Source organism: Sinocyclocheilus grahami, unplaced genomic scaffold (genome assembly GCF_001515645.1).
Source record: "Sinocyclocheilus grahami isolate Dianchi unplaced genomic scaffold, SAMN03320097.WGS_v1.1 scaffold350.1, whole genome shotgun sequence".
Classification (NCBI taxonomy): Eukaryota; Metazoa; Chordata; class Actinopteri; order Cypriniformes; family Cyprinidae; genus Sinocyclocheilus; species Sinocyclocheilus grahami.
The window spans coordinates 140,925-151,564 of NW_015505529.1; the positions used below are offsets into that span (position 1 = coordinate 140,925).

At 36.9% G+C, this 10,640-nt stretch overlaps 1 protein-coding gene across 2 annotated transcripts in view; it reads right to left on the reverse strand.

The window, feature by feature from the left end:
- Positions 1 to 412: 412 nt before the first annotated feature.
- The window catches only part of LOC107548564 (membrane-associated phosphatidylinositol transfer protein 3-like), a 77,033-nt gene continuing 66,805 nt past the window's right edge, over positions 413 to 10,640 (reverse strand). The window contains exons 11-17 of one of the 2 annotated variants that reach the window (XM_016229283.1): positions 9,594 to 9,710; positions 7,948 to 8,096; positions 7,570 to 7,719; positions 7,030 to 7,213; positions 5,405 to 5,533; positions 4,908 to 5,296; positions 413 to 1,428 (exon numbers count right to left, since the gene is read on the reverse strand). In XM_016229283.1, the coding sequence (XP_016084769.1) occupies positions 4,976 to 5,296; positions 5,405 to 5,533; positions 7,030 to 7,213; positions 7,570 to 7,719; positions 7,948 to 8,096; positions 9,594 to 9,710 (1,050 nt within the window). In that variant the 3' untranslated portion in view covers positions 413 to 1,428; positions 4,908 to 4,975. Of the gene's footprint in view, positions 1,429 to 4,907; positions 5,297 to 5,404; positions 5,534 to 7,029; positions 7,720 to 7,947; positions 8,097 to 9,593; positions 9,711 to 10,640 lie in introns of those variants that run through there. The other variant, XM_016229284.1, reaches the window with a different exon arrangement.

A 10,640-nucleotide genomic window follows, 5' to 3' on the forward strand; every position in this document is an offset into this window, starting at 1 on the left:
ATGGTTATTTGGCCATTTAAGGTGTGCTATAAAAAAGTTTTCTTAATCAGATTTTTAAATCTTGGTTTTCACTCAAAATATCTGAGCATTCTTAAAAAGATCAATTTACTTGAGAAGCAAAATAAAGAAATAAGAGAATGTTTATTTCATTTTTACACTACTGTTCCAAAGTTTGAGGTCAGTAAGCTTTTACAATGTTTATGAAAGAAGTCTCTTATGCTCATGAAGTATGCATTTTTTAAAATAAAAAATACAGTAAAACAGTAATATTGTCCAATGTGTTTTAAAATGTAACTTATTCCTGTTATGGCTGGATTTTAAGAGCTGAATTTTCAGCATCATTACTCCAGTCTTCATTGTCACATGATCCTTCAGAAATCATTTTAATATGCTGATTTGAATATGCTTAACATTTTGTGAAAACCATAATACATGTTTTGTATGAATAGAAAGTTCAAATATAGAAATCATTTGTGTCAGTGAAAATTGCATTCATCAGTTGCATCAGTTTTTCCATTTATTTATTTATTCCCCAGATTTACTGTCTGAAAATAATCTTATGCTTCATGTAAATGTATCTTGTTTAGGGATGTTTAAATATTTGTACTGGAAAAGAGACAAATATACCAATTAAGAAAATGCTTCATTGCAGTGTGAGCACTGCAGATATTGCCACACACAAATGCATCACACATACGCATTTCGCTTCAGTGCCACTCATTATATATTTACAACACGAGTGAGAGACAGGCACAAGAAGAACCACCGATGGTTGTAAATATGCTTCTGCAGTGTACCAGAGCTGCGAGTCGTGGTGTGACCTGGCAGAGGAGTGGGTGGAGTTCAGTAGCAGTGGTCATCGCTGTCAGACTCTGTTCTGGCTGAACAGCTGAACAGCAACAGGGGCGACAAGAGTTCAGGCCAGGTCGCCACACTGGCACAAAAGGTTAATGTACAGTTTGCAAGTCCGTCTGGCCACAAGCGGGCCATAGACAGCCGCCCAGAGAGCAGACAAATGCCTGCAATATTAAAACAGAGGGATTATTGAAGGAGTCAGCGCTGCCACCTGTCCGAGCAACGGGATACTCCCTCTCCCTCTTCCTCCATATTGCTTAGGCACGAGGAAATTTGATGTTTTCTCTAAGGATCTTATCAGATATCCTCTTTGTTCCTGATGGGTGATGCGAGGAAGCCTTTGTACAATGCTAAATAAATCCAGAAGTTCTCCAAAGCATCACGGGCGGATGAAACTGAATTTAGAAACGGAATTTCCTCTGCTCCTGCTGCCGAAACAAAGCATCAGGACTTTGTAGTTTGTGTGTCGTTGTGTCAGATCCATGCGGATGGCACTTCACTGAGGAGTGTTTATCAGCTCAGGTGGGATTTGTCTTATTTTATGGTGTAATATCAGCAGAAGGAGTAAAGACACTGTGTGGTTGAAGGAGGAAAGAGATTATGAATCGAAGAGCGCTTCACACAGCAGTAATGCTTCAATGAATGCCCATATAAATATCTATTTCATTATGAAAATCATCAGAGAAAATTACAAACGGTTTCCCAAGGAGCCACACACAGGCCACGGCCGGAATCTATCTCATCAGACAAACATTATTTGGCAAAAGGGAAGAGCGCTTGAGTCGGGGCATGTCTGGGCACTGTTATTTGCGGATCACCGGGCCCAGCAGAGGAGCCCCTCAGTTGTACATTTGCATTCAGATTTGCACGGCGTGATGGGAGATGAGCAGTGGGAGGCCCGAGCTCTATTAATAATTCTTCAGCCTTTTTTACAGTCCTGAATCTGATTATGAATGAACCAGAGCTACAGGAGGGGTACCCTTTCATTTAATGGCAAGGTTCGGAAGTATGTCGAGCCACTAGTACTGTCCCTAATCACTTTTTCTGCATTTGCCAGGATAAAGCCACTAAATCATTCAAGGAGGGTTGCAAACAGACATCGTGGGGGTTGAGGTCTTGCAAGGTTTTAATGAATAAAAATTTTGGGTTATGAATTCAGCAATGCTGAGATTGAATTTAGGAATATTTTACAGCACAATGGTAATGTGGTGAGAATATTAGATGCCAGCTCATTTGAAATTTTAATTTAACTCTAATTTAAAACATGGTCATGCTCTATCCACACACAAAATCTGTTTTGCATTAGAGACCAAACAAAAAAGCCTAAGGGACTGTTCAACACGGTATATTTTGCCTTTAAAAATACAAAAAAAACGGAATGGGGAGAAAATTACATTAAATAATTTAATTCAAAATTTCAAACATTTCAAAAGCTAAATGCTCCTTATGGTTTACATTTTATTACCAATAGTCTGTGATTACAGAGATTTTTTAATTATTATTTTTTACTCAAGCAATTTCTACCCCAAAAAAAAAGAGACCAAACAAAAAAGCCTAAGGGACTGTTCAACACGGTATATTTTGCCTTTAAAAATACAGAAAAAACGGAATGGGGAGAAAATTACATTAAATAATTTAATTCAAAATTTCAAACATTTCAAAAGCTAAATGCTCCTTATGGTTTACATTTTATTACCAATAGTCTGTGATTACAGAGATTTTTTAATTATTATTTTTTACTCAAGCAATTTCTACCCCAAAAAAATAATAATTGTGTGTACATTTTAAAATGTAAAAGTTATATTCATTAAAAAAAAATGTAAGTACTTTTTTTATTATTATTGTATTGTATTTGTATTATTTCCATGACTTCCAGGTCTTGAAATCACACTTTTAAAATTCCTTGGTTGTTAAAAATGGCCATAGGAAAAAAAAAAATCTTTCTTTCTTGTTCCTTCTTTTTTTTTTCTCTTGTCCCATCTCCCCTCCCTTGCTGTTTCACTGTTCTCTCTCTCTCTCGCTCTTTCACTCTCTCCCACTACCTTGTTCCCCTCCTCTCTCTTATCCTTTTGGCTTGAAATAATGTTTTTTTTTACTTGAAAAGGGAAAGACTTGTACAAAGGACTGCCGCTGGGTCTGGCAAGCAAGGCTCTGAGAAGTCAACCGACTGAGGCACAGACTTCAGGAGCACTGTGAACATCCTGTACTAGGGTTTATTAAGGAGAGGCTGTGACTAGGTCATACGTCAATGCCCTAGAAGGGGCCTCCCTAAGACCTAGGATTCAAAGGAAATGGGTTCACATTTGATCTCGCTGTCTTCTCCCATCATCAGCTTGAAATAATTCAATCTCCCTCAATTTCTCTTTTCCCCTCTTCCTCTCGCTCCTCATTTTCCTGTCTATCCTTCAGTTTTTATTTTCTCTCCCTCCTCATTTTTTCCCCTATTAAACATAGGGACTTTTTTTTTATTATTATTATTTTTTTTTTTAGTATAAGCTATATTCTCAAGACGGCGGGGGTGACAGCAATGGTAAATAAATGGTAATGGTAATAAAAGAAAAAAAGGGGGGGGGGGGGGGAATTTTACATATATTCAAATTGGGAAAAATGTTTCTTCTCCCTCCTCATTTTTTCCCCTATTAAACATAGGGACTTTTTTTTAATTATTATTATTATTTTTTTTAGTATAAGCTATATTCTCAAGACGGCGGGGGTGACAGCAATGGTAAATAAATGGTACTGCATCCTAGAATGCAGTGCACTGAACCTGAGCATACATTTGACATTTTTACACATAATTAGATTAGGAATGCAAAATAGATGCTAATAACTGGCAATATGACAACAATATAGCATATTATTAATATTAGCTATTAATTATTTATTGATATTATTTTTCTTTGTTATTTTCTTCTTTCTTTGTTGGTATTATTATTTATTTTTTGTAAAGTATTAATTATGAGAAAGCGTTTGAAAAAAATATCAATATCCCTCAAGTTCTCTTTTCCCCTCTTCCTCATTTTCCTGTCTATCTTTCTTTTTATTTTCTCTCCCTCCTAATTTTTTCCCCTATTAAGTACAGGGAAATTTATTTGAATCGTTATTATTTTTTATAAGCTATATTCTTAAGACGGCGGGGTGACAGCAATGGTAACAAAAGAAAAGGGGGAGGGGATTAGGTACTAGGGGTGGAATTTTACATATATTCAAATTGGGAAAAATGTTTCTTTCTCCTTTTTCTTTACATATATTTTTCTTTTTATTATCTTCAATAATAGCAATGTGTACATTCTGGATCTGCATAATATATTATTATTATTACTACTATTATTACCACTACTACTACTGTTATTATTATTATTTGTTTTTTCAAACTTTTTCTTTTCACATGTATTAGAAGGCTTGGGAGTATTGCTGCATAACACATTGTATGTTTGTCCATATGTTTGTCTCTGGTTTTGGTGTAATTCGTTTGTTTTTCTACTGTCTTCTGTTATGTTTACTTTCAGTAAAAAAAAAAAGAAAGAAAGAAAATAAATGCTAACTTAAATAAAACAAAATATAATATAAAATAAAAAATGGCCATAGTTAAGGGGGAAAATTATATTAAGAAATATATTTCAGTAAGCTTAAAAAAAAGTTTATTTCAAAAAGCTTATTTTATTTAATTATTTCATTTATAGCTTATATAAACTCACACACACAAACACACACACATACATACAGTATATATATATATACATACAGTGTGTGTGTGTGTGTGTGTGTGTGTGTGTATATATATATATATATATATATATCTATATATATATATATATATCTATATTAATTTATAGCTTTATTTATATTTATTTACAGCTTATTTATATTGCCCTTTTTAGCATTATTTTAATTTTAAGCCATCTTGTGGCCCCCTTGTAAGTGTGCTTAGGCACCCTAGTGGGTCCCGGCTCCCTGGTTGAGATCCACTGGTCTAGAGCATGTTTACGTAAAAAAAATAAAAAAGCATGCAAAATGTGTTTTGTGCAAACAGGCTTAAAACTAAAGCTTACCTGGGCTCTGTCCACCGAAAGATCATAATCATCTGTCCTTTTTCCATCCATCCGATATATCTCTTGGGTCAGGGAGTGGTGTCGCCACGGTGCATGGACCCCCGTGCCCACATGGCATGGCCTGAACCCCCTCCACCCCCATGGTCCTTGTCCGACTCGGGCTGGCTCTGAGCTCGCTCTGGTTTAGGGTTGGGTGTCATGGGTGGCTCAGGCTGCTGCACCGACATGGTGCGGCGAAGGTGTGTCCGCTTACACAGGAAGTCCGGTTTGGCTGACAGACCAAATGAGCCCTTTCGAAGAACCATTCGCACCGAGGAGCTCTTCTTGGGCCGGGCTCTGTGACTGAACTGCAGGGAGGAGAGATGTACTGCATAGCCCTCGCTCAGGAACTGTGGTAGGTCAGAAGACATGAAAAGATATTAGAGAAAACTAGATTAATTTTGACCAGTTATGGTGGAAATTGAATGAAAGACGAAGAAGAATCAAAGTTAGTTAACCTGGCACTGATTCTGGTACTTCTTAGAGGGCCGTCCCACTATATATATCTGGTTGGGGTTGAGGCCCAGCATGCTATAGACGGAAATGTCCTTCATGGAGCCATAGGCGCAGTTGATTTTAATGTGACACTGCCAACATGAGAAAAGGGCAAAGTGTGATAGACAGCCTGAGGATACACTACAAAAACACCTCAGTTCCTGTGTGACTACTCATGCGTGAGACAGAGGAAGCAAGCGTGAGCGAGATGAACCAAGAGAAGCAGAAGTAAAGGAATAAAGAAAAATGATTCTTACTCTTCATTCCTACTGTGTGGTATATTTTCATGTCTCCATCAAATACAGCATTTGAAATGTACACTCCGCCATTCAAAAGTTTGCGGTCAATAAGATTTTTTAATGTTTTTAAAAGGAGTCTCTTATGCTTACCACAGCTGCGTTATTTGATCAAAAATACAGTAAAAACAATAATATCATGAAATATTATTACAATTTGAAATAACTATTTTCTATTCAAGTGTATTTTAAAATGTAATTTATTCATTAATCCAGTCTTCAGGATCACAGAAATCATTCTAATATGCTGATTTGGTGCTCAAGAAATATTACTTTTTGCTATCAAAATTGAAAACAATATTTTTGTGAAAACAGTGATACGCTTTCCCCCCCAGAATCAACTGAAAGTTCAAAAGAACAGCATTTCCTTGAAATAGAAATCATCCTTTTTGAATAAGAAGCATTCATTTTTGATCAATTTACTGCATCCTTTCTAAATAAAATTTATTTTTAATCTAATGCATCTCTATTTATTTATTTATTTATTAATAAACTAACCTCAAACTTTTTAAAAGTAGTGTATATTTCTATATATAGGATAAAATACTTTCTTACTATTAAGTACAGAAATCATATTAGCTAGTTTATCACAATTAACTCAACATAAATGTGAATTTTAAATAATTTCACTAGTTGTAAACAAAGTGTCCATTTTTGCCATGTTTTCGGGTGCTTCTGACATGAAAATCTGGCAATTTATAACATTTGAAGTGTTTCTTCATTAATCTTTTCTTTAATTTAAAATATTTCTTAAATTTCACTTTCCATCATGTTAAAAATTCTTACAAAAGCCAGTTCCTCAATGATATCATCCTCCAGCAAGTGACATAATTTTTGATGGGAAAGCAACAGCAAAAGCACCAGCAAGTATTCGCAATGGATTTGAAGAAATCTTTGATGTTTTATGGTATTTGTTTATCTTACTCTTATTCTTGATCAAATTTTAAAACCTATATAATGTCATAACATTTGAAAGATGGTTAATTAAACAACTGGAAATTGTAGGCTAAATCTTAATCCCTCATTGAGCGCTGGTTGAATACAGCTTTTTATTTCCATCCTGATAGGCATCCTGTTTGTTTTAAAATGTGCACATAAGAAGTTATGACTCATAAAGTGCCTGAGCTTAACCAGAGCATATTTCTGAAAGTCTAGTGAACCCTTTTATAGAAACACTTCCCTAAACTTCAACACAGGCATATTCGTATTTTACAGTTACAGAGTTCAAAAGGTACTTCAGAACAGGAATGACCCATATACCAAACATGTGGACACGGTAGTAAAAGACTAACCTCTTGTACCAAGTTCCTGAGGAAGATGGTTTTCTGGCGAAGAGGATCGTGCACCAACCCTTCCGAGAAGAAGATCATCCCCTGAGGGAAGTTGTGTTGAGACAGCCAGGACACAACCCTCTGCTTCTGCATGTCTGGACGGCCAGTGATGTAAATGATCAGGTAGCCCAGATCCTGCCAGTGTCTGCATGCAAAATACAATCATTTACCCTCTGAGCAATCCCATAATGCTTAGCGAAAAACAGTTGGGGACCGATTCCTGGACAGTCACGGCGCCTGGTCCTCCAGCAACAGATTGCATTTGACAAAGCAGTAAATTTGCCCAAGGACAGTCTGGGAAACAACCCAAGATTGTCCATTTGTAAATCCCAAACCCCATCTGATATCTGGTATCAGCACTTTTCTATCTCTATATTAAATGAAATCCAATTGTGCCTCACCGGCAGGCCGGTCCTTTTCAATATTGCTGTGGCATGAAATGAAAGCATCGATTCTCTCTCACACGCATTTACACAGAAAGCCACCCTGTGAATTTGTTACCTGACCACATCCACAGCTCCGGGCCGTACTTTAGGGTCGCTGCCCATAATAGAGACGCTAGCGGCAAATGAACCGTCAATGCTAAAGACGACACACTCCATCCCCCGCGGCAAGACCGTCAGGAAAGCCTCCGCGCTTGTCTGGTCACCCCTGCGAGGAAAGAGTGACATGAACAAAGATCCGGCTCTTGATCAAGCTCAAGATGCGGCATGAAGCCTGAGATCAATTTAACAGCGAGGAGTCGTTCTCCTTCAGCCCTCAGGGTGAGAGTTTTATAAGTGCCAATTGAACGCTTGCAAATTATCCCGCTGAGACAACCTTGAGAGCATGGCCATTTTGGATACATTACAAGTAATCCTCAGGGTCCCATTGACTTACTTGACAACCATTTTGATGGGGTAGACCCCCACGGCCAGTTTTTTGCTTTTGGGGATGGTGTAGGTCACTCTGCCACTGCTGTTGGTCACCTCGGTGTCTAAGTGCTCCCAGCGACCCGACTGCGGCTGGGTCATCACGTACACATCGACCTGAGAGACAAAGCAACAGACAGTGGGAGGAAGCAAGTGAGATGGAGATTATTGAGGCATACTAGGGTTGTCACGACACCAAAATGTCAGTAGTCGATCCCAGTACCAGTGACATTGCTATATGCCAGTTTCAAAACCACTGCAAGCACTGTTTTGCTATTTAATACACTCCTTTATTTGATGCATTAAATATTAATACACAAATTGAACAAAAGTGACAGTAGAGATATTTACAATGCCACTCGAGATTTCCATTTCAAATAAATATTGCTCTTTTGAACTTTACTTTCATCAAAGAAACAGATAATAATAAGAAATATTTCTTGAGCACCAAATCAGCATAGTGCAATGATTTCTGAAGGATCTTGTGACACTGAAGACTGGAGTAATGGCTGCTGAAAATTCAGCTTTGCCATCAAATAAATAAATTACATTTTAAAATGTATAAAAATAATAAAACAGTTACTTTAACATGGGTAACACTTTACTTAAATCCTTTATGTGTGATGCACTATAAAAGTAGTTTTAATGCATTAATCATGCCTTGTAACACACCTTATAATGCATTGTACAACCTCATGAATAATTGCAACCACAGTTAAGACTTCATTGTTTACACTATGTTTTTAAATTCATTTATAATTATTTACAACAAGATTACATTATGGATAATTATAATGGATTATACCCTTTAATTACCATTTATAATGCATTACACATAAAGGCTTTAAGTAAAGTGTTACCTTAACATGTAATAATATTTCACAATATTACTGTTTTGCTGTATTTTTGATCAAATAAACAGAGCCTTGGTCAGCATAAGAGACTGGTTTTATAAACATGAAAACAAAAAACTGACAAAACCCACACTTTTGAATGGCAGTGTAAATAAGTTTTTAGAAGTAAATATTGTTTTTATATTAAAAATATTGTATAAGGCATGCAGTATTTATCAATAACATTACATTTTGAATAACTCAAAAACAGTCAGTAATTAAGAAAGTAAAATGAAGTGGCTTTGTGTCATTTTTATCAATTTTAACAACAAAGAGTAAATACTGTAGGTATTATTATTATGTTTACATTTTTACAGCCCGTCAAAGTATAACTTAAAAAAGTTTACATTAGTACTTTACCAAGATATATTAGCCAATATATTAGTTATTGGCTTCAGAATATACTGTAGATAATGAATGGTTTACATATTGACACGTCTGTATGTAATCTAACTATGCGGTTCATCAGATGTTTACATGTGCAGCCACACATTACAAGGTGCAAGTGCTATTCACAGAGAACTGAATGTGTACTGATACTGATACTAAGTTACTGGTAAGCTTTCACTTGCGGCCAAACTACCAGTATTATCATTCGTTTTTTCATTAGTAGTTTCACTGTGAAAACAACAACCCCTTAAGAAATCCACTGACATTTTGGTTGCACGCAAACACCTTGTTTGAATGCATATTCTATGATAGTGGACCACGGCTCTCTCACCTTTTCCCCAGTCAGGGTCACCATATCCAGCGGACCGTACATGAAGCGACCAACCAGGGTCTGATGCCCGTCCTCGGTTCCGATGACATCATTGACTCTGTGGTTGGCGGTGACATTCTGCAGACAGAAAAAGATGTCAGGTTGCCTCTTCTTTTCTATCAGTTTCTTGCCACAAGAGAGTCTGTTATGACAAATAAATAAGACAAAGGATAAGCATAAATGACACTGATAATACTGCCATCCTTCCCTTCTTCAATAAATTTCATTTCAGTGATAAAGCTGTTCTACACAGTGCTCAGTGAAGATAAATCCTACAGGCAGCTGATCTTAAATGGGAAATTAAAGCATGCAAAACAGTAATACAAATCCTGAAAATAACTGGCCACAGTCACCTTCAAGCCAGCAGAGGAAGCAGGCAAACAGAGAGAGGAAGATAAATGCAAGAAGCTTTTACTCTGCTGCTTCATAGAGCAAAGGCAAGGCTTTGAGACAGCGTCTGAATTCACAAAAACTTCTTCCCATAAGCCTGACTCAAAACATCCCTCTCATATACCAGCTACTATAGTGATGAAATCCAACAGGATACTGAGGCTTAAATGAACTGGGGCCTTAAAAACTGCAAACAGTACTAGATTTTCACATTTCTGAACTATGTTTGAGTGGTGCTTGCCCACGGCTTTATATGCCACTGCTAAAGCTTTGTGAGTGGTTGTTAGCATGTTGCCATGTGGTTGCTAGATGGTTATTTACCAGGCTGCATGATTTGGGGGGAAAAAATCTAATTGTGATTAGTGCTGCCAAAATTAGCACATTAACACATACGATAAATTTTTTCAAAAATATTGATCGCAATTAACGCACAGGCGGAGCTAGGGTAGGCCACCCTACTCACAACTGCTGCTTCTGTCTATTTTTTCTTGACAAGAATTGCGCTTATTTATTTTTGGCATTTTTTTGGCTTTATGATAGGACAGATCAGCGCTGACAGGAAGCGAAGTGGGAGAGGGAGAGAGAGAGAGGGAGAGGGAGAGAGAGAGAGAGAGGGGG